Here is a 25,750-nt window from a genome sequence, read left to right as displayed (position 1 = left end):
AGAACTTTCAATGGTTTGTCTTCTATTACACGGTGAATATTGTCACTATCTGTGTTTGTTAAGCCAGAAGTTTTTAACAATGACGGTTCACTTGTCGACCATTTGTGAAGCTCAAAGCCACCACTTTTTAGCAGATGTTGCAATTCGTCTATCAATGCAATACCTTCCGAACTATCTTTTACACCAGTTAACATATCATCAACATAAAAATCTCTTAAAACTATATTCTTTGCCTTTGGAAAGTTCAATCCTTCATCAATCGCTAACTGACTCAAAACTTTGGTTGCAAGATATGGAGCAGCTGCAGTTCCATATGTAACTGTTTTCAAACGACAAACTTGTATTTGCTTATACGGGCTATCTCTCCATAATATTCTCTGAAAATCTCTATCTTTTTCATGAAACTTTATCTGTCTGTACATCATTTTAATATCAACGGTTATTGCAATGTTATGAAGTCTAAATCTTAGTAAAATACAAATTAAGTCATCTTGTATTTTTGGGCCTATCATTAGTGTATCATTTAAAGAAACACATGTGGTTGTTTTAGCGCTCGCATCGAAAACAACTCTCAATTTTGTTGTTAAGCTAGAGTCCTTCAACACGAAGTGATGTGGGATATAATAGTGTTTATTCTCTAATTCAGCGTTTCCCAACCTTTTTTGGCCAAGGCACACTTGTCGCGGGGAAAAAAATCACGAGGCACACCACCATTAGAAAATGTTAAAAAATTAACTCTGTGCCTATATTGACTATAATAAAGTAATTCTCTTGAATAGGAATCAAATAAGCACAAAGAAAGTATTTTATAATTACTTTATTATGAAATATTAAGTAAACAGAATACTGAAAAATTATAAAATACTTTCAGTGCGAAACCTGGGCCTGTTTGGCTGAACACAAAGCTGATATTCTGGCTGGAATCGAAGAAAGACACACACGTAGCTCTTCGTCAATAGTTCTCAGTCTCTCTCTGTATTTGGTTTTCATAGCAATCATGCTTGAAAAGCTAATCTCACACAGATATGTAGTGGAAAAAGGGAGCAATGTCAAAATAGCTTTGTTTGCCAGAAGGGGGAACTCCTTGGCAGTATCCAACCAAAAACTGTCCAAAGGTAGATCAGCTTGCAACCACGATTTTGTCTCAGTTCAATTAGTTCCTCCTGCTCCTGTAAAGTCATTTTCTTTCCAACAACTGATGCTGAGCTATAAGGGTCTCTAACCCAGTCAAGGCATTCAGTGGAGACTGAAGAGAAATAAAATGACAACTTCTCCTCAAGAGTTTTTAAATGAACTATTATCTCACACAGTGCAGCAGTGTGAACACCTTGCCATTGCATGGTGAGTGTGAACATTTCAAGATTGCCACTTTCCACGTGTTGATGCCAGAGTTGCACCTTTGAACGGAATCCATTTATTTTATCTGTACTTGTAAGCAGGTTTTCATTTCGGCCTTGCATTCGGGTGTTCAATTCATTCAGATGATGAAATATATCTGCCAGGTATGCCAGTCTTGCACACCACTCATCACTTGCAAGCTGCGTTGCGTAATCTGCCCCCTCATTTGTCAGAAACATTTTAAGTTCCTCCCGCAGCTCATACACACGAACCAAGACCTTGCCACGCGACAACCACCGGACCTCCGTATGAAACAGCAAGGTTTTATGCTTTGCTCCCATCTCCTCACACAAAGCTGCAAATATGCGACTTTTCATGGGTCGTGACTTTACAATGTTTACCATGCGCACAACATCATCCAACACATGAACTAAGACTGATGGTAAAGTCTTGGCTACGAGGGCCTCGCGGTGTAAAAAACAATGCGTAATAATCACATCTGGATTTCTTTCCTTCACTCTGCTTACAAAGCCTTTGGTTCGCCCGACCATGGCTGCAGCTCCATCGCTGCACTTAAGTCCTCCTTGTTCAAGGTATTCTGATGTGACCCGAAAAATTTCTTCTCCTGTTGTTTTTTCTGGCAATACCTTGCAAAAAAAGAAGTTTTCTCTAATTGCATCACCATCAACAAAACGCACGTTAGCTAAGAGTTGAGCATGTCCACTGATATCAGTAGACTCGTCAAGTTGCAATGCAAATTTCTCACTGATACGGATATTTTCCAAAACCACACTTTCGATGTCTGCAGACATGTCATTAATACGTCTGGAAATTGTGTTGTTTGAGAGAGGGACTTTGGCTATTTCCTTTGCTGCTTCAGGTCCGAGCATCTCCTCTACAATAGCTTTGCAGGCAGGAAGTATTAATGTCTCTGCCACAGTGTGCGACTTTTTTGTCTTGGCTATAAGTTCAGCAACTTGATAGCTAGCTTTAAGAGCTCTTTCATTTACCTTTATTGTTTTTCTCATAAAAGTTGCCTGTTTCTCCATGTTGTCACGCAGGCGAACAAAATAGTCCAAATTCTTGTTTTGAAGCAAAGGGTGTTTCGTTTGGAGATGGCGTTTAAGTTTGCTTGGAACCATAGCACTGTTAGCTAGCTTTTCACCACACATCACGCACAGTGGAGTTGGTTTGTGTTCATCTCCAGTGAAAGTAAATCCAACTGAAATATAGCTTTCGCTATATTGCCTTGCGCCAGAGAATTTAACCATCTTTGCTTTCTTTTGACCCCCACTCATACTCGGGCTCTCATCTGGCTCCAGATTTTGTTCAGAGTCCAGTTCTTTCCTTTTCAAAAACTTGTCCATCACTGCAGTATCAGTGTCTCTCTCCTCACAGCAGCCGTTGTCTCTCTGACACTGTGTGAGGCGTCTGCCTTAGTCTCATGGGGGCGGGGACACGGCGGACACTTGTCAAGATTGGCAGGGGAGGAGTTATAGCACTGCACAGCGCCGTGACCACCTATGACACTGGCGGGGGGAGTGACGGGAGGAGTTATAGCGGGCGAACAGCACCGTGACACCCAGACCCGGCGGCACACCACGGTGCTTCAGACGGCACACTGGTGTGCCGCGGAACAGCGGTTGGGAACCGCTGCTCTAATTCATAATCTGTGTCTGGCACTAATTCTACGTGTTCTAGTGAAAAGTACTCTTTCATAAACTGAATATACTGGTTGTAAATTTTTTTCATAGATAACAGCCTCTTCTCCAAGTATTGAAATCTTCTGTACGCCATTTCACGGGAGTCACCTAGAATATCTCTATTATGTTTGAATGGTAATGCAACTGAATAACGACCTGATGTGTCTCTAAAATGCGAGTTTTTAAAATGTTCTTCACAAAGTTTTTCTTCATTTGTTAAAGTTTGTACATTTGGAAACTTTTCTAACTCCCAGAAAGAATTTAGTAACTCATCTGTGTTTGTATTCAAATGATTTACATATACTGGCTCAAAATTTGTAGATTCAAAATTTGTAGTACCCGAAATTATCCATCCCAACTTCGAATTTAGAGCAAATGGTAGATCAGGCCCACGTTTGATAATTTCTCCCGTCATTAAATGCAGAAATACATTTACTCCAAATAAAATGTCAACTGGTTGTGACTTGTAAAATAATGGATCAGCTAATTGTAAATCACTGAAGTTATCGAAGATGATTGATGGCAAAGATACATAGGGAATGTTATCCTGTCACCTTGTCCAGTACAAACGCTGATGTTGATACACGAATATCACTTTTAAAATGAGAAGTGAATACTAAATCGACTTCCCCATTACTTATAGTATTAAATTCTGCTAGACATGATACAGAAATGGAATTATCTTTCACTCGTAATCCTAATTTCTTCACACAATCCCTTGAAATAAAGGATCTCTGAGATCCAGTGTCACATAAACATCTACACTTCACAAACTGTTGTTCAGAATTTTGAACTTTTATTAAAGCAGTACACAATAAAATGTGACTGGTTTGATTAACTTTTGCATTCTAATCATAATGAGAGGCACAAACTGTGGCTGAAACGTCCTTAGGACTCGTTAATTCATCTCTTTTAGGGATAGATTGCGTAGGCGGTGATATACTGTTTAACTGAGTTTTATTCTTTGAATTATTTACAATGTGCAAAATACTGTGATGCTTCTTAAAGCAATGTTGACATGTATTTAAACTCTTGCATTTTTTGAGCAAGTGCATATTAGATAAACAATTAAAACAGTAATGATTAGATTTTACAAATTCTATCCTTTGCTGAACCGATAAATTTAGAAATTTCGAACATTTGGCTAAACTATGATCTTTACAATAACCACAACCCAAAGTAGCAACCAGAACATTATTCTTATTTTAGATTATTTAGATTTAGGTACCTTATTACTTGTTGATTTGCTATTTTGAAGTGTTCTTGCATAGTTTTTTAGGAATTCAATTAAAGTCGTAAGTTTTGGAATTTCATTAGATTTTAACTGACGTTCCCACCATAATTTTGTAGAAGGGTCTAATTTTTGCAAAATTAAATAAGTCATTAAAGTGTCACCAAAATTATCAATGGTTTGATTCAATACTTCTAAAGAACTAATTACTTCATTAATATTGTCAACTAAATTTAAAATAGCAAATGCTGATTCATTTTGAATAGTTGGTAAACTTAAAAAACGTTTAATATATGCAAAAATTTGTTCTCTCTTATTTGAATATCTTTCGTCTAACAGATTCCATGCTATTTCAAAATTACAATCCGAAATTTGAATGGTTTGAATAATGCGATATGCTTCACCTTTCAACGAAGCCTTCAAATACTGCAATTTTTGAGCATTAGATAAATTTGTATTATTTCTTACACAAGCACTGAAAAGATCTTTAAAAGCTATCCATTCTGTAATATTACCACAAAAAGTCGGTAATGTTAACTTGGGTAATTTAATATTGTCAAGAACCTGTTCTGAAATTACACTATTAGAATTATTTTTATTATTTTGATTTTTTAATATTTTTTCACCTTTAAATTTCCACAAATAAATTTTATCTGTGTACTCCTGAACATTATCTATTTAGTTTTCTAATTCTTTAGTATCTGTAATTAAACTTTCGATTTCAGAATCAAGCTTCTTTAACTCTTTCTTTTTGTGTCAATAATTCAACACATTCCTCTAGTTCTATTAAATTAATTTCATCTGCAGTTAAAATAGTTTCAATTTTCTTTACATAATTAGTAACATTCCTGCGTAAGACCGCTGTTTTTGTTTTAAAAGTTATAAGTTCACTCATAATTGATCAATTCAAAAACAGAAATTGTTCTTAAATCACTTAACACTATTATTAAAATGAAATCGAAATCTATGTTGTATTACAACATTGTTCTTAAAATTTAACAACAAATTAAACGAATTTTTGTTCAAAATCCACTTACCTCACAAAGTGGATAATTTTTCACCAACCATATACAAATTTGCGTTGTTAGTATACACTTAGAACAGTCACTATCTTCACTAGCTCTCCGGCTAGACTTTTGACCAACAATAAATGTTCTTAAACTTAATATGTTTCACAAACAATAATCAATCAACAAACGGACTGTATTCCTACACTTTTATTTGATTACACTAATTATAAATAATATGTCAGCGATGCGAAATAATTGATACAAAATAAGCGAGCCATTCTACATGGCTGTCACAAACACAATTCTATCAATCAATTATCTTGTTGCCACACATAAAGTTCAAAACTAAAGGAAGAAAAACAAAAGGAATTTACGCTGTTTGCAACAATAAAATGAAGCAAACGATACTCACATAAACAGACTGGTTTTACTATTTCTAAACCGTTTCGTGAAACAATCTGATTTTCTTAATGAATCATACCTGAGCAAAATTGTCAGATAAATTCCAAAATTAATTTCCGAAGAATAAGATTCGATAAGGAGTACCTATAAATAAAATAGCGTACTTTTCTGTTCATTAAAAATTCTGGGGCACTGCATCATGATTTGTACTCTTTGATCAAAGTTGTCCAATATATTCTTGATAAAACGTAAATCTGAAATGTATTATAATGTAACAGCTCAAATACATATATATTAAGGTATTTAGATGTTCCGTTGACCACGCTTTGTATGATTTGGACATATAACAATTCGGTATCCGCAGATATATTGTTTTACATGAGGATAGATCGCAATACATGTTTATATTATTTTACATGATTATAGATCACGTCTTATGGGGTTTAATCGAATATAAACATCTTTGCGAGGTTAAAATGCTTACGTGAAATAGACAAATATTACGACTTTCATTATAATCCTGAAGAGAAACGAACCGACGACATTGCTATTGAAACGTTCCCTGCATACAGCAATCAACTCAGTGTTTCGAATAAACTGTAGGACTAGTCTGTTTTCAGCTGAATTGGTGAAAGCAGACTACCTTTAAATTATTTATGATTTTCTCTTTCAGGTCAACTTTTTAGATAAACTAAATAAAATATGAATTATTTTATTAGACTTAATTTAAATTTAAATGATCTTACCGACTCTATGGTATTTTGAAATTTCTAAATATTCTAACCACATTAAAGATTTAAGGCACATTTAAGGTAGGTGAAACAATGATGATTTAAACACTTGGTGTTCCGAGGTGTTTAGTGTTTCAAGAGGTACTGTATCGAAGATTTATTCCGCATATTTGAAAAGCGGAAAAACATCATCTGCTAAATCACAGCGTGGACGAAAGTGTGTCCTGAGTGATCGTGACAGACGATCATTAAGGGCAATTGTGACGAAAAATAAGAAAACCACAGCTGCAAAAGTTACTGCTGAAATGAATGTTGTGTTACCGAACCCTGTGAGTACCAAAACAATTAGAAGGGAGCTTCATAAACAGGAAATTGCTGGCCGTGCTGCAATTGAGAAGCCACTCATCAGTGATGCTAATGCCCGTAACAGGAAAAGGGGGTGTTTAAGTCATAAAGCCTGGACTATAGAACAGTGGAAGCGAGTAATATGGTCTGACGAGTCTTCTTTCACATTGTTTCCCACTTCTGGCCGAGTTTACGTCTGGAGAACGCCATCTCAAGCCTATAATACAGACTGCTTGTTGCCAAGAGTGAAACATGGCGGGGGTTCTGTTAGGGTTTGGGCAGCTATATCGTGGTTCTCTGCTAGCCCCATGATAACTGTGTCAGGGCACATGACTGCCAAGACTTATGTGAACATTTTGGCCGATCAAGTTCATCCCATGGTACAAACTTTGTTCCCCGATGGTGATGGTGTCTTCGAATACGACAAAGCCCCTGTTCACACAGCTCACATTGTCCAGGACTGGTTTTCTGAGCACGAGGATAAGTTGTCCCATCTCCCCTGGCCACCACAGTCACCAGACCTGAATATTATCGAACCTTTGTGGTCTACATTGGAACGGAAAGTGCGTTCTCGTTATCCACCGCCAACATCGTTATCTGAACTTGCCACCGTTTTGCAGGCAGAATGGTATAATATTCCCTTGGCAAACATACAGGAACTGTATTTATCCATTCCGAGAAGACTGCAAGCTGTTTTGGATGCCAACGGGTTTCCTACACCATATTAAGCAAAGAAACATGTTTTCTTAAAGGTGTTTCCATATTTTTGTCCAACCCCTGTATATTTCTAACAAAGTGTAGCATATCACGTTTGACATCATTTGCTACGCGCTACGGGCTTCGAGATATCTCTAAAAGTCGGCAGTACATCATTAACCAATGCAAAATATTTATTAAAATTAGAGATTAAAAAGGTAAACAAAAACACTGTACTTAGATTCACATTAAACTCACAGATGTTATACATGAGATTGATATGCGGGAAAAATCTTTAAGGCACAACTCTGATATACGCCCTAATTTCACCAAATGTGGCGATATGTGTTCTGCGATGCGATTGCGCGTTGTATGGCAACCCTAATGACGTTGAAAAATCTTTCGCTGGAGTTTGTTGGTTCCCGTCATGCTTTGTGTCTGAGAAGCTAGGGGGGAAAGATTTAATGGCGAAAGTTGTTGAATTGAAATTCGGCATAAGGAAATATCGTCGTGGCCATCCTCTTGAGGGGCATTGGGTATTTGGAGGTGTGGAAAGAAGGTATGGGAGATTATTTTTAGTGGCTGTGCGTGATAGAAGTAGGGATTTGTGATTATTTGTTATTTTATTTATTTATGAACCATAGTATGAATATTCTGGATAGTGTGTCTGGCTGTCATATAAATACGATAGTGATAACGTGGCGGTATGAAATTGGTATTTCAGGTGTTCGAAAAAGCATTTAAGGTAAGTGCATTTTATTTTATTCTTGTTCTTATTTTGTAGAATGTTATGTGCATTGTTTTTTAGTATGAATTTCTGTCGTTATTGTTGTTTTTTTAATTGTTTGAAATTTATTTTAGTTATTTTGTTGATTAGTGCGTACCGTCTAAATTGTGCAATTCGTAGATGTTTTTAAAGTTGAAACAGAACGCTGTGTACATGGTATTATTTGAAATTTATTGTTATTATGTTAATTTATTAAAGCGGGGTGTGCGTAGTTCGTAAATTCGTTCGTTGCCTAGATGGTGCCATTCGTAGATTTTTTTTTTTTTTTTAAAGTTAAAACATATCGTTGTGTACATGGACTCTTGTCAAATAATTTTGGTTAGAAACTTCACGGTTTTGCTATCTAAATTTTTTGTTTTTGTTTCGGATTTTTAGCTTAAAGTGTTGAAAACGTGGTTTTTGCATTCACGAAAATCGTGTTTTTGGAGACATTTTAGGCTTAAAGTTCGAAATGTAGACAAAAAATTTAGATAGCAATATGGCAGCGTGGAGTTTCTCGCCAAACATATTTGGCGAGAAATTTGGCGCCTTGGGGGCGCATATCAGAGTAGTTCCAATTTTAAATAGTCTTGAAATAAATTGTAATAGCTTTAAAAATATTTTTCTTCATTAATAATTCAGGTCTCGAATTATGTTATTTTATTGTCGGCAATTTGTCTTGCGTAATTTAACGTGCTCTTGAAAAGTTTAATGTCAAAGAAAACGCATTAATATCGTTAGTTATGCCAATTATTAATCGGTACTTTTCCGTTTTGCCGGGACAACCAATAAAGTCGCCAATAATGGTACAACTGATGCCAACCGGAATATCCTCGCTAGTAAAATTTTACGCCTCATTTTCAAAACACGCCGCAGCTATTTCTTATCAGATTGATTATTTCTTTCAATACTGACGTACGATTACATACAATTTTTATCAAACAGTACAATTTTATGCCCTAAAGCCATTTGCGATAATTAAGTCAATTAGAATGCAATCACACCGCTCACCCGAAGACGAAAATATAGGAAAGGCAAAGTCAAGGGTTAAATTCATCAATTCTAATTGAGAATGTACTAGCGAAGTAAAGCACTGCGGTTTTACATAATTTCTGAATAAGCTGTTCGTACGAATTGAAGTAATTCTTGCATTTAAACTTGTATTCCAAATTAAGAGTTAACTTGAAATTAATGTAGATCATAAGAGAGAATTATATTTTTGTAGCGTAGTGTGCGTGATAGGAGATCGCTTGGGGTCACGTGATAAGAACCGGCGAATCAGGATGTTGAACCATGAAAGCATAGTAAATTCTTAAATTAATGTCTTTTTACAAATTCATTGTCTTTATTTATTGGCTTTTTAGAAAATTTTAAACGATATTAAAATATTTATGCCTTCAAAATAAAAAATTCTTAGAACTAACATTTGCTAAATTTTTTTATGTGTTATCGCCAATAAAGTCTGCTTGGCGAGACTTGCGCCGGCGAAACGGAAAAGCACCTTATAATCTTTTAATTAGTTCAATTTTGAAAAAAAAGAGCTAATTTATCATTATAAAAATTATTTAGTGTTATTTTTTTATGACAAGTGAGCTTTTCTGTACGCGTTGCAGCCAAATTAAGATTCAAATGTTTGAAGGAAAATCTACAGAACTCTTTTAATCTCTAGAAACGGCACTAAACTCACAGGTGAATCCAGTTTGCAAATGAAGGGACATAGAAAGAAAATCACCAGCCTACTCGAATGACTAGGCCTGACATGGGATCCAGGTTTTAATTGGACACCACATAGAATAGGACTTAGGAATTGTACGCTAAGAATTGTGTACAAATATGTGGGGGGGTTCAAAGTGCCAAGTGGGGTTTTAATCCACAATTACAAAAATTTCTCCACAGAACAGTTGCTGAAAAACTCATGACCTGTAAAACAAGCAGTCTGGTTCAACACCAATGTAAAGTAGAAAAGTAAAGCATCGTCTAAACATGCAGAGAATTATTACATGCGATTACGGTATAACTTCTATAACTGTAGCAAATATCCTAGAAGGACTCTTGCCATTTCAGATATAGAAAGAAATAACAGCTGTACTATAGGCTGTTCTCGAGTTTTGAAACCAAACGTAATTCCGCAACACATGTTTCTACCTTCTTAGGCTGATACGTCAAGCAACAAGCTGTATATTCACCCAGCTGTCAGAGGCGTCTGCAAGAGAAGTATACATCTGGAACAACAGCCTACTACTTCAATTACGAAGTTTCAGTACTACACAGATAGTTTATGTCAATACAATAGAATTGGCTTTGCCTTTGCTTAGTAAACCAATGAACAAGAATTTCACTCATCAAAAGCACAACTTTCACACAAAACTAGCATCTTCTAGCAGAAGCGCGCTAACTGACAATGACAATAATTCATGCAGTAAATAATAGGCACTGCAACGCTAGTTTCTACAACAACAGACTGTTAGTGCTATACGCCATCCTATTCTGTGTGGTTCCAGTTCACAGTTCTCATATCAACAGTAGTATTCAAAAGGATTTATAGCACTTTAGACACCTTAATTTCCGTTTATACTGGATAAAGAAACATGGCGGAAATCAATGAAATGAGCAAGCGGATTCACTAGCGAAGGATGCAGCTCGTAACATCGTAGTGAATTCACAACATATATCTCTACCATTCTCTTATCAATATTCTCTTATCAAGCAGACGAAATTATTATTCTCTTATCAATCAGACGAAAGGGACAATGCACCACAACCCCGTGGCGTCTTTTATAGGCTATCTCTTGGCGTCTATCGGACGTCTTTTATAGGCTATCTCTTGGCGTCTATCGGACGTCTTTTATAGGCTATCTCTTAGCGTCTATCCACTAAAATCTTATAGGAAAAGTGAAGTGGTTGCAGCATGTTCTCCAGTGACTTGCGTTAAACTAGTCAGAAGTCGTCCAGAGTTTGCGTCTTCGGAAAGGACTAAGGTGCAGCTTTTAAGGTGTCTTGGCTGCACATGGGTTGGATCTGTATCATATTGCTTAATTTCTTCTTTTTCGGAGATGCACATCAACCCGCATAGCAACATGCAGTTTTTAGAATCATACGATTATTTCTTTGCATTTCTTATCGAACCACAGTGTGAAGCGGATTCTAGCACAGCGGGGAACGAGACACTATACCTGTGTGACTATCAATGGTGATGCAAAAGTACTGATGTCCCCATCTTCTGTTATCCGTGACCTGCATAAGAAATTAGGTTAGGTTATTTAAATAGTAAAACACAAGAGGGCTATCTGCCCAAGAATAAGAATTCCTTTGGGGGAAACTTTTTAAATGAAACTGCTTCATATTCATGTTACAGATGGGAAAATAGTGAAACGTAAATCATGCAGCCGGCCCATATGTGTAGAATCAAACAGTTGTCAAAGTAGAAGTATTCAATACCTTAACCACTCGGCCACAGTAAGGCGCTTCTGGCTAAGAAGGAAGCATTCGATTTGTAAATTGAACGTTTTCCTAGGAACATTTAAATTGTACATCGAATGTCTTTTGTTTACGAATTTTAATAGGTTTTGTAAAATATGTTTTTTGCGTAAATTTAAATTAAAAAAAAATCTTCAGTATTTTTTAATTAAAAAAACCAATTAGCAGTCGGAAAACATTCGAATGTTGCAAATAATAACAACTCTTAATGTGCGGGTTTATGCACTGCTTACGTGTAATTAAAAAGTGATTGAATGTAAGTTTATTGAACTTAAAGTAGATATGAAATTTAAATATGTACCAATAATTTTTATTAAGAATACAATGTTAAAGGAAAATGTATTTTTGTAAAATTTGAAAATGTATTTTGTATTTTGTAAGTTACAATATTGTAATTAAAAGGTATTAAGAAGTGAAGATTGGCTCTCGAGTATCACTATGCTTCCATAATAAAGTAAATTAAAATGTAGACATTGGGCTTTGATGTCGTAGAAGAAGAGTGTGTTTAAGCTCTAAGTTGGCTGATGAACTAGCCATGTAGAATTTCAGATACAAGGTAAAAGTTGCTTTTACCGAATATAAAATCACTCGCAAGTTCATTGTTTATAAAGCTGGAGAAGAAAAACATTTAAAGTGTATGAAAAGGTAGTCGCTGAAGTAAATGGTTAAAGTATAGTATTATGTTATTTTTATGCGTACTATCTATGCTATCAAAAATGCTAATTGTCAAATTATTTTTCATAGCTAACAAATATTGAAACGTAATATTATACACAGAAAATAGGTTTTAATTGTTTCAGCAAGTCATTATTAAGCATGATATTCTCTATCAAGGTTATTAAGACCTTTGTTTTCTAATTGTTGAAAGTGACTGCAAGCTTCTATGTCTGTTATCTCATTATTTTATCTGTATCTTTACTGCCATTTACATTCTTAGCCTTTCAACAGAATGTAAATTATTAACACAGAGTTCCTGAAATTAGAAAAAGCTTTTCCCAGCAACCGTTTATCTCTGTACTTCTTTTGCCCCGCTCCCAGAGTTTTCTAAATTTGCAATAGTCTGTTACTTTAAAATGGGAATTTCAAGGTAATTTTACACTGACCATGGAACTTGTAACCTTGGAAACAGCAGCTGTCAAAAATAGGTCGATTTGCTTAACATTTTCGCTTCACTTCATTCTGTTTTAGTTTGTTTCGCTTCATGAAAAGCACACCACTGCAGGCTGACTTAAACTACAGTCTCAAGTGGCATAGAGAAATTAAGTGTTGCGGAGCGATGAGAACAGGTGACAGCTGACGGAAGACGGGGACTTCTGGAGTTCAGGAGTGATGAGAACACGAGTCACTATCGCAAATGGGACGAGGAACCTGCAACGCGAATCCTGTTTTAATAACAGACTACAAAGCATTTCCCAATGATTTATCTCAAATAATTTTTTTAATTGCTCAGTACTGATGTTAACTCGTCAGCACATGTAGAGAACTAACATTTTCTTACTGCTTCAAGATCTTTTTCAGATTGTTTTGATTACTTTCATATTTTAAAATATTATTTGTAAATATAAACATTGGTCAGGCGAGTGTATCCACGCCACACACATTTTCTTTTTCTCTTTGCCTTTCTGAATTATATTAATCAAGATTACAAGGCATGATTTGCTCGTATGGCTAGACGGTCAGAGTCAATACGTAATAAAGGGACTTTGCCTTGTGAAATTTTTATACTTTAAGTTTTACGTTAATGATTTATGTTAGCTTAAATACCGCAAGGAACGGTGACTTATAATTCGAGAACTGTGTGATTTGCTAACTAGTTCCAATATAAGTTTTATTTTCAACATTCTTTTAAGGTCGCAATTTCTTTTCTTAAGAGTTTAAGATGGGCCGATATGGTGTCTTACTGCATACATGGAACCAGGAGTTAGCTTTAAAATATACAAAAATGTACGGAACTTGTAACCGCCCTATTCACAACTTACCGAGTATAATGACCTATTTTATCCGGATTGGCAGCCAGTTTAACACTTTTCAGGTCATCGTGCCTTAGCTATTTTAAACATGATGATTTTCGGTTTATGTTTAAAAAGTGAACTAGGTGTTTTTCAGTTAATGAAATATGTAAGGGGTCACACGCTGAAGACATGAATTGGAATTTACACAAAAACAGTGGGCTTCTTCATAAATCTGGGTATTTATACATATTCAGAGGTTCTCAGAATTTTGAGCAAAGAACTGGAAACTTGCATTTCCCAAGACTGACATTTATCGATTTAATGATCCTTAAGAAAGGATACTGGGTACGTGGCCCTTCTTGAGCTGTGCCATTATCCTTTCTGAAAAGCAATATCACATCTTTTTCCTCTTCTTCATTTACTACCTCCAATAAGAAACCAGTACAGTCAGGCTACAAAAACCGAATTTTTTGGCGACACAAAGTGATACCAAGATCCAAGGTATCCCTTAATTTTATCTTTTTCCTTTAGAATCACAACAGGAAAAAAAAAGAAAACCTTAATCACGAAAGACCCTCAAGAATTGGAAAAAAGCTTTTAAATTTCATTTTGTTTTGGGGCAAGTTTCGAGATGCCAAAGTTGCACTGAACCTGAAGCGGAATTTTAGGAACTTTTGCTGTTTGACTCTTTACGCCCAGAGTAGAGAATAATACGGTCTCTGAAAGCTTGGAGCTGACTCCCTTCACTCGCTGGCTAATCCTAAAGAAATTTTGTTTTGCCTGTTAGATATAAACGAAGATTAAGAGTTTGGGAAGTCGGATTTTATTCATCGAAAGCAATCGTTTAGTACTTTCTTAGTTCAGAAGTTACTGCTACTCTGTTCTACTGTCAAATTTAGATTTATAACCAATTTCTGCTTTTAAAACACTTCATTTTCAAAGTTAAAAAAAGAGCCGCAGAGATTATACGAAAGGTGAACCCAAAAGGTTCTGTTATTTAGAACTTAATCAAGATGAATATTGCTGTGTAAGTAAAAATATAATCAGCTCACTCACATGTAGAGGGGTTATAAATCTTTGCAATAACATAATCTGGAAGAAGACCGGATAATCTGACAAAAAAAATATATTTTTTCATGAAATCAGGGTAAAGAATCCGAATAATGAGAAAAACCCACTTGGATAAATTTCAACCGAGATTATTGCCAATTGGCAGCATCTAACATAAATGTGTTGCTCTTTCCTATTGTGAAAATATTCCGATTTTTCATAGTAAACATTCTCAATGAAAAGATTTTTAAGTGAAACATGTTATTTTATCTCGTTTTCACTTGAAAACTAACCTTAAAGAAATACTTCTGATGTTTTGAAAAAAATTAACATCAAGCTATTGTATAACGGAAAAAGTCTGAATGAAAATGTTTCAGTGGAATATTTTTCTACTTAATTCAACTTGTAAAGTTATTCTACTTTATAAAACACAGAATATTTGAAAGTGAACATTTGACATAAAATTTATTCCGCTTTATTTCTCGTATATGTGAAGACTTTTACTTTTATATTCGAAGACTGTGTTCTCCTACTGGTAAATTTTTGATGTCATGATATTGGAATAATAATAGGGCATCGTTCAAAATATGCAAAATCAAAGAGATTAATTAATTAACTTCCAAAAGATATAAAGCAAGCTTAGGAAACTGCATTCAAAGTATAGCTCTTATTGAAGGAATATTTTATTATGAAGAAAATGTAAATATGTTTGAGCTTGTATTACATTTAATGAAAAGTAGCTTAAATTTTTGATTAAATGCGTTAAATATATTTTAATTTTGATTAAATATAAGCAAAATGTGATTAAATTTAGTCAATTCATTAACATATTATAAAATTTGCTTTTTTTCCATTTTATTCTGATATTTTGTTAATTGCTTTAGAAGGAAAGGAAATGATAAATTTATGTGTGAAATTAAATCATTCTGCTCTGGACCAGCAATTTCATGATATTCGTTTCATTTTTCTGGTAAGCAAAAGAAATTATATTGTGTGATTTCTACGTTAAAAATATCTTAGTTCCTTCAGGATAATTTAAATTTATTAGTGTAATGTTACCTTTAGCTGACTAGGCAGTATTAGTATTTGTTTTACACTATAATTCAGCAAAGTTTGAAACAATTAACAGTGCATCAATTGTAAAATTTAATACTTCGTTTTATTTGAGTGTGTTGATGAATAATGCAAACCACATACTATTTCATTGAAAAGTACTGATTTCTTCTAACAGTCAAACATATTATAGTTAATGATTATTATAGGTTCCCACGGTTATAGTAGCTTATTGTGATTTCCATAAATACATGGCGTTTTGGTACAACTCTGATAAACGCCGTAATTTCACCAAATGTGACGATATGTGTTTTGCGCTGGTTTTTGGCGCGATTGCGTGTTGTGTGGCAAACATGTCGACGTTGAAAAGTCTTTTGGTGGAGTAGTTTAAATTGCTAGTTGGTTCGTGTCGCGTGTGTTTTTGAAATGGCCTATGTTGCGATGAAAGACGTGGTGGGAAGGTTTCAGCCGCGTATTTTAGATTGTGTGCAGAGTAAATTTAGTATGAAAAGGTACGATGTTGGAGTTGTTAACGAGTCTTTTGTTCACGGATGTATTTATGGGGATCGTAGTGTATTTTTGGAATTTCTGTGGGAGTCGGGACTTTTAAAACGGAGTTTGACGTGTCCGAAATGCGGAGCTGATATGAGAACTCGGACGAAAAAAGGTGTTTCTGATAGACTTGTGTGGGTTTGCAGTAAAATTGTTGCTAATAAAGTATGTGGGTGTCAGCGGAGTTTAAGGTTTGGATCTTGGTTTTCGTGTAGCAAGTTAACGTTGGAGGAAGTTTTTATTGTTACTTTCGAAATTTTGAATCGTAGGAAGGCATGTGATATAGTAAAATCGTGGAAGTTCTCTTCACAGCCGTTGTGTGACTGGCGAAATTTTATTAACGAATGTATTTTGGACTTTGTATGCTCTGTATCTGAGAAGACAGGGGGGGAAAGATATTTCTGCTTTTAAAAGAAGCTTTCATTATGGTAAGTGCATTTTATTTTATATTTTTTATTTTGTAGAATGTTATATTCATTGTTTTTGGTATGAATTTCTGTTTTTATTGTTGATTTTTGAATTGTCTGAAATTTATTTTAGTTTATATTCTTGATTTGTTTTTAGTGTAGATTGTGCAATTCGTAGATGTTTTTTAAAGTTGAAACAGAACTCTGTGTACATGGTAATCTGAAATTTATTGTTGTTATGTTAATTTATTAAAGCGAGGTGTGCGTAGTTCGTAGATTCGTTCGTTGCCTACAGTGTGCCATTCGTAGATGTTTTTTTTAAGTTAAAACATGTCGCTGTGTACACAGATTCTTGTCAAATATTTTTGGTTAGAAACTTTACGTTTTTGCTATCTAAATTTTTTATTTTGGTTTCGGATTTAAATCGTGTGTTCAAAACGTAGTTTTTGCATGTGCGAAAACCGTGTTTATGGAGGCATTTTAGGCTTAAAGTTCGAAATGTAGACAAAAAATTTAGATAGTAATATGGCAGCGTAAAGTTTCTCTCCAAAACTTTTTGGCGACTTGAGGGTGCATATCAGAGTAGTTCCTAAAAACAGGTTCTTCTAGGTATCGAGATAGAGTTAGCTATACGGAAACAGCTAAAACAAGGTGAAATGCAAACTGTAAATCTTTGATAGGTTTAAATATTTTATACAGCAGATTTTGTCTATGTGTTTGAGGGATCATAACATCTTATTTTAATATTTTAGGACAAGATTTTCAATTAACACACGTTGAAGAATTGTTCATATTATTCGACGTTTTAATAAAATATTCCGTTAATCTGTACTCTTGGCGAATTGTTGATTTTTTGACGCCAAGATCGGCACCAATTTAAAGGGGGTGCGGATCCTTCCACTCCGTACAGAAAATCAAAACAAGAAATCAAACATTTACACAAACTCGGTATCCATGTACACATTGGCTTATTTTAACTTCAAAAAATCAGAGAATTGCACAAACTAGGCACTGCTCACTAATTTAACTTTATCCATGTACACATCGACATATTTTAACATATAAAAACATCAGAAAATTGCACACTAATTTCACTTTCTTCATGTGCACATCAATCTATTCTCGCTTAAGCAAAATCAGAAAGCTAAAACAAAGTTAAAACTATCATGTTAACTAGAAAATATTCGCCGCTATCTTAACACACAGACACGAACAAATAACCAAAAATACACAAACACAGAGTAATAAATAACCAAAAATGCATATTTTCTAACATTAAACAACAAACATTAACACACAGATACCAATAAATACATAAAAGGTCAATTCTTTAACATACCTTTTCTTCATGTGCATACCTTAAAGCCTCCCAACATCATCTCTTCCACATAAGCAATTCAATTAAATATGTGGTCATTTCGGCTCATCCGCTGTTAATAGTGGATAAATACGTGTAATAGAGTCCAAGAAAGCCATAAATCTGTTCATTCTATTTTATGTTCTCCTTCAAAAAGTATAGTCGTATCCGAAATAATATACTCATTTAATAACACTAAGCAAACTTTCAATCACAACTTTCATAAAACATTACGCACGCGCAACCAAACACAGCAATTCAAAATCTCCGGGTTATACAAAAGAGTTACTATTACAAAAAAATACTCAAAATTTAACTTATCACAACACATTTGGCAATATTCGCAATTTTCCCCCCAAGACTAGTTTTGCCAACATTATCAACTTTAGGGTTACCAAAAAACCTATTTCACGCAGCGGGCTTCCAGATTTCACGAACAATCAATACCACTTGGCGATTTTTTCAGACAGAAACCAAGCAGAACCGTATAGTAAAGTTCAAACAAATATTTCTGCATTGTTTATTATTTCAGTTTGCGATGAATGGGAATGCTTGTATTGGCTCACATCTATAATTCATTAGATTTATTAAATTTAAATAATAATAATCAAGCTCTTTGAATTTTTCACATTAAAATAAATTAAAGTAAAAATTAAATTAAATTAAATTTGAAGTAAAAAATTCGAATCACATTTTTGTGAAAGAAGAATAAAAAACATTAAGATTAAAATAAACTGCATTTGCTTTGAAAGTAAAGTTCATAAAGTCCACAGTACATGAAGTCCTTAAAGTTCGATAAAACATTCATAAAATTGTATTGACTTATTTAATCCTTTGCACCTTATGATCATACAATACATTTGCTATGTGTAAGGTATTAGATAAAATAATAAAATTTTAAAAAGCTAAATTTTTGTATTATATATATGTACAGAGAGAGAGATTTGGGAGGAATGGCAACTATCTTTTTGTATTTTTTATTTGAGATAACTTAGTGCTTAGTAGTAAACAAAGGACGGAATTGTGAAAATTGATTCAAGAAAGCCTGGCATATAAATTAATTACGTCTAGTTCTTGACAACAAATTTAATACTGAGTTTATGCTAACTGTGGAACAAATCTTCACTTACATTCATATTAAAACTCATCGTACGTTCCTAAAAATCATTAAAATGAGCGAAGCTCTGAGAAAGAAGTTTTATGAGATTAACGATATGCATAGGCCAGACTGGAATTTCTCATTGCAGAAATATTTTTTCACAATCACCAAAGGATTCTTTTAGAACGTGAGGAAATGATAAATTTATATGTGAAATTAAAACTTTCTGCTTTCGAATAGCAATTTTATGATATTCGTTTCGTTACTCTGCTAAATTAATGTACTGTGTATATTTTATTATGGTTTATTATGGTTTTACTAACTTAATTTGATTTCCTTGTTCGAGATGCTACTTATTCTTCCTTCTAGATACCCAGATAAAAAAGTTTCTTCTAGCTATATAGATATACACTCTTATACAAAAAAAAAAAAAAAAAAAAAAAAAAAAAAAAAACGACGCACCACGACACACCGAGAAGATATAAAGCAAATTGCACACAAATTGATAAGAAAAAACAAAATTTTACATTTTGGCTGCCAATGAATGAACGGTTGTCGCTACAGAAGATCTGATCTGCGCAAATGGCAGGATATGTAAGAGGAGAAATTACGATTCCAGGTTATAAATGTGAGAGTAAATCATTCCACACCATTTACTTCTACTTCCACTCAGACCAGAGCCATGACGTAGTGTAGCTCAGCTTGCTAAGCGACACACGAGCGTTGGAAGTGCTGGAGACGAACCCCGTCAAAGTACCAAGCCGATATTTTGAGATGGAACGGGAGCAGGCAGACGGTCTGCGGGATCCAACAAGATGCTTGTCTATGCCGTATTCGGGCAGACGTGCCCCTTTGAATGTAATTTTGAGGACTGAGTGTTAGCCATCCTTATATGATCCCTATCGGATTGTCGGACTTGCTTTCACCATGATATTACCAGTTGAACATTAACTTTTACCTTTTTATCTCTAATTTCCTTTATTTAATATTAGTAACAATAAAGCATTTAAGAATGCAACAAACGTGCTCTACCACGTGTTTTGAAAGTAAATACTACAAAAATTCTTCACGGATTTCATTCCGTGTACTCTGGTAGACAGTAACTATGTCTAGCATACAGGTGCGTGAACGATATGCGCAGATGTCAGAATTTGAGAGAGGTCAATTAGTTGGTCTCAGAGAAGCCGGTTTGGCTTATCGGTGAATAGCTCGACATTTGAGCAGGAGCGATGCCACTATTAGACGATGTTGGCAGGAATGGGTGAACTATGGCCGCACACAGCGTCAAGAAGGATGTCCTAGAGAAACGACAGAACGTTGAGACCGAGCAATCGTCAAAGCGGCACTCACAGCACCGGTTGCATCATTATCATCGATTGTACGTGCAACTAGTGCTTCAGTGACCGCAAGGACCATTCATAGACGGCTCACAGAAAGGGGGCTGAGGTCACGGCGCCCCTTCCGCCGACTACCATTGACCTCTGGAAAACGTCAAGCCTGTTTACAGTGGTGTCGGGCTCATTTGCACTAGAATGTCACTAACTGGAGTAGAATAGTCTTCAGTGATGAGTCCCGCTTTGAACTGAGCCCCAATGACCATCGAAGGCGAGTCTGGAGACGCCCCGGAGAGCGGTGTGATACCAACCTGACTGTCTTCCAGTAGACAGGCAGACAACCAGGAGTGATGGTCTGGAGTGCCATTTCATTTCATAGTAAGACACCTTTGGTTGTCATCCGTCGCAGCACAGCGGTAACACAGAGTTATAAGGTCTGTTGTGTTGCCCTTCATGTCACGCCATCCTGGGCTTACATTTCAGCAAGATAATGCCCGCCCCCACATTGCACATGTGTTACAACTCTTGAGATTCTAGATATTTTAAGATATAAATCAATAATTAATATGAAACACAAGGAAAACAAACATAATGTACTTTAATAGTTAGTGTAGTTTACACGCTAAATAAAATTAATTTCAAGATGCTGTTTCTAATACCATATAGACTGCATGATTCCACCTATACATTTTTGTTTTAATTAAAATTTTAAAATAACTTTTATATTTTTCTTTTTCATCATTTTATATTAGAACCTGAAATGCAGACAAAAAAAAAAAAAAAAAAAAAAAAAAAAAAAAAAAAAAAACGCAGGATTATTTATTCAATAAAAATATTTTGATTTATGACTTTGTAACAGCAGATGTAAATAGCCCAGAAGGGCTATTAATTTCGTTTTGGCCTTTTGCGTTTAAAATGACAGTACCTGGTGTTGGTGTATTTAATTATGGCAAAGCACACTAGGGCTATCTGCCTAAGGGAAGAGATGCCTTCGTGGAGGACTTTCTAAGGGAAACTGGCTCGTATACACGTTACACATGGGGAAAACCACGAAAACACCCATGCAGCCAGCCCGTTCGTGGGATTCGAACCTCGGACCGAACTACCAGTGTTCAGCGACTTTACCGCTCGGCCGCTGGTGGGCTGACAGTACCTGGAGCCATCAAATTTTGAATAACGTACATTTCCACCATAATATGGGCAAATGGAAGTCCAAATTTGAAATTTGTTTCATTATCGATTTCATATTTTGTAACACTTTAACGAATTTTTGATAAACAAACTCAACGATTTCAAAGCGAAAAATGGGTACACTGCACGAAAAGAAAAAAGCATTTTTATCTTCAGGGTGCGAGACTCTGTATCATAAATTCTAAGGATATGCTGATTTTAAAATAATTTTGCTATATTGCTGTTGAATTAAATTTAATGGTTTACGTGCGAACAACGTGATATTTAATAAATACAGGCAAAACACGAAACGTTAAACAAAAGTCCCTTTAGGCGTAATCTAAAATCTGAAAGCTTTCAGATTTTTATTTTGAAGAATTATATTTATAGTATTTCCTATGCTTTTTAATTTTTTATATTTATGTAATTTATCTATTATTCTTTTAAACACAGAGAAGTTTCCTGGTTAGCTGTTTCATCGAATTCTTTCAGACTGCAAATTTTCTGCAATGTGTAGTATTTCAAATCAGTTAATGATGAATGGTAACACTTGGTTTTACGAAATCGATATTTGCTTAACAGGCATTTTCCTATATTCTTCATTAGATATATTGTAATTTAAAATTTTTATAATAACTAAATTATTGACATTTCTAAAATTATACATAATTTAAGTTTATGAATTTTGAAACATATTTCATGAAAGAGAAATGAAAAATTTTAGTTAAAATGCAATTGCATTAAAAATAAAGTTCATAAAACCAACAGTACATGGAGTCTCTAAAGTGCAATCAAACTTTCATGAAATCAGTTATACAAATAAACCTAATTTATTAATTAATATTTCACACCTTTTGTTCATAAAATAAAGTTACTATGTGAGGGGTTATAAATAAAATAATTAAATCATAAAGGAAATAAATACGCTACTGCTATATTCATATTTTTTAGCAGGGTAGCAAATATATTTTTTTTCTATTATTATTGTGTCTTACGTTAAATATTTAGTTTCATATAACTTATGGCTTATTCTTCATAGTAAACAGAACGCGGAATTGTGAAAACAGATTTAAGATAGCTGAAGATATAAATCATTTATGTCTATATTTTTTGGAAGGCTAAGACAATTTATGTTTTTTATGGAGACTTAAAATTTCATACTAAATGCAAAGCTGGAAATAACAGATGCTGTTGATTTGCTTTTCAGTACCTTTCTGATTAAATAGTTGACTTAATGGTTACAATGCGTAGAAAATCTCTATATCCCACATGAACAGGTTAAACGACAAACCCTGTGCATATTGTGAAAGAAGCTGACAAAAAAAGTAGTAGGGTTTAGAAAGGCATCCGTCTAGTTACCAAGCCTTAAAAATAATGTACTGTTACGAATTTGGTATTTAAAAAGCTAATGTTAGTTCAATTACAAATTAAATGGTTTTATTTCTCGCGCAGTGCAGCGCGTGACGAATATTAAAAGAAAGGTAAGCCGAAAAAAAATTAAAAATACAAGAGCGCGTGCGTTAAATAAATAAATATCTCTTTTTGATTTCGAGAAAGTGCTGGAAAATTCTAGCGCGTGATTTTAAAATCTTATAAAAGGAGGAAAACATCTCAGTTTGTAGCAGTTGTTTAGTTTGTTGTTGCTTAGAAAACTACTGTTGTTGATTGTAGCGAATTCGCGGATTAGCGTTCTTTAGCTGTTTTGAATTACGTTCTATTGGACATTTGAGTAGTTAAAAGATAACTACTGTGAGATATTGTAATACTGCATGATAATTTGAGAAAATTTAAGCATTTTTGTTGTGATAATAATAAATTTTTGTTCATTTTTCATCGGACTTGTGCATTCATTTCATAACGAACCCGTACGCACGCAACAATTTTTGGTGTCAGGAGTGGGATTTGAATGCCAATAACAAGAGCGATGGAAGAACAATTCAGGCAAATGATGACTGCATTTGCTGCTTTCCAAGAAAAGATGGAAGGAGCCGTCAACTCCGTTAAGGAAGATATAAAAGCTGTACAAGAGAAAATGGATGCTGGTCAAATATCCGTTAAGGAAGAAATGAAACTGGGCCAGGAATGCGTTAAGGAAGAGATGAAATCTCTTAAAGACGAGATGAAAGCAGGTCAGGACGAAATGAAAAGAGAAATTACCTGCGTAATAGAAAATAAATTTGAGGCTATGGAAGGCAGAATAGACGCGGTTTAAACTAAAGTTGGACAAATAGAAGAAAGAGTTTCTTCGGTAAAAGAACAAGTAGAAGAAAGAATTTCTTCTGTAAAAGAACATATAGAAGAGAGAGTTTCTGCCGTCGAACAACAAATTGATGATAGGGTTTCTGCTGCCGTCACCAAAGAAGTTGACAGCCTAAAGAAGTGCATAGCGACGGTAGGAAACAATTCTGAAGGTTTTAAATTTTTATCGATGCCTGCTCGTTCCGTTCTGAAACTATCTACATATAATGGGAAGACCTCCTGGCAGGTGCATAGGACACAATTTTCTATCGTTGCGGATGCGAATGGATGGGATTCCCAAGCTAAGGCCTGTCATCTCGCCGCTTCTCTGAGAGCAGACGCAGCGGATATCCTGCAGACGCTTCCCGAAAATCAAAGGCTAGATTTCGAAGCTCTATCCGGCGCTTTGGAGCTGCGCTTCGGCGAGAAATGTTTAAAAGACTACAGCAGGCTCCAATTAAAATCTCGTCAACAGAAGCTCACCGAAACGCTTCAGGAGCTCGCCACGGATGTTGAAAGGCTGTCACATCACGCCTTTTCGGAGTGCCCGACAGAAACAAGGGAAATCCTGTCCCTGCAATATTTCATCGATAGCATCCGGGACCCTGAAATACAGAAAGCACTGCGAATGGCGGATGTTAAAGATCTGAAAAGCGCTTTAGTGTATGCCATGAAATTTGAGGCAGCCCAGCAAGCCACCCGTCGAGACCGCCATCCAGTCAGAGCTGCTCAAGTCCAGGAGCCAGGGGATCAAGTCACTGCTCGTCTAGACGATTTAACTAGACAACTGAACGTTTTGAGACAGAATATTGGTGACAAGAAACCGACCGTAAAGTGCTGGAACTGCGGTGCTGAAGGACACATCCGACGAAACTGCAGAACACCTCAGGGCACGGATGCTAAGACCGCTCCTAACAAACAGCAGGGAAACTAATTAGTGGCCATCTCGCGGGGCGGAGGTTGCCAGATCATGAAAAGCCCCAGTTTAAAGCGCTTCAGATTTCTGCAGTGAGAGGCGGCAGTAATGGACTTTTCATAATAGGACATATTAATGGAGTTCCTTTCAATATGACGATAGATACAGGAGCCAACGTTACCATCATCCGAAAAGATTTGGCTCAACAACTGGGAAGCAAACTTATCTGGACGCCGCCCTGCGTTACCCTACAGACTGTGTCCGGTGAGAAGATCAACATCGATGGAAAAGTAAATGCTAACATCACGTTTGGAAGTGCCGCTTACCATCACACGGCATATGTAGCAGAGATCACTGATTCTTGCATACTCGGATTGGACTTTCTAAGGAAATACAATTTTTCCTTGGACTTTGAAAATAACGAATTGCATTCTACATCTGAGGACATAGCGTTATTTGGAGTCAATGATGAAGTTAAATCTGTCCATAAAATCATAGCACAAGACAATATCACAATACCGGCAAGAACAGAAATTTTACTTCCTGGATCCATAGCCGAAAACAGAAATTTCCGCTACGGCATCATAGAATATCCCAATAACTGTAATAGCCCAAAAGGAGTACTAGTAGCCTCAACACTCGTCGACCTATCCAGAACGGTTATCCCGGTGAGAGTCGCCAATGTAACTGAGAAGGGGAGAATTATTAAGAAAGGTGAAGTGGTTGCAGCATGTACTCCAGTAACCACTGTTGAAAGAAAGAGTAACATCCAAGAATCCGTGTCCTCAGAGAGAATTACATCGGAATTAAACGATAAATTATGCGCAATTAATTATGCAAGAGAATGCGCAATTAAACGATAAAGAGAGGAATGCTGCCGATCGCGTCATTAAAGATCTTCAAGTTGTTTTCTCCCGCTCATC

The 25,750-nt window shown here is 35.4% G+C and overlaps 1 protein-coding gene across 1 annotated transcript; it reads right to left on the bottom strand.

Annotated features, from left to right (window-relative positions):
• Window positions 1-1,049: 1,049 nt before the first annotated feature.
• On the bottom strand, window positions 1,050-2,705 carry LOC118200726 (zinc finger BED domain-containing protein 5-like). Its single transcript, XM_035372686.2, has one exon. It carries the CDS (start codon window positions 2,703-2,705, stop codon window positions 1,050-1,052), a length of 1,656 nt encoding a protein of 551 aa, XP_035228577.2.
• Window positions 2,706-25,750: the final 23,045 nt, after the last annotated feature.

This window comes from Stegodyphus dumicola, chromosome 5 (assembly GCF_044657685.1).
Source record: "Stegodyphus dumicola isolate Sdum_Otavi_A_Nest chromosome 5, ASM4465768v1".
Lineage (NCBI taxonomy): Eukaryota > Metazoa > Arthropoda > Arachnida > Araneae > Eresidae > Stegodyphus > Stegodyphus dumicola.
The sequence above is the reverse complement of the archived record's forward strand: the minus strand, read 5'-3'. Positions and strand labels throughout refer to the sequence as shown.

Bases quoted from the DNA above. Each gene is read 5' to 3' on its own strand.
- LOC118200726 (XM_035372686.2), bottom strand. From the start codon at position 2,705: ATGGACAAGTTTTTGAAAAGGAAAGAACTGGACTCTGAACAAAATCTG.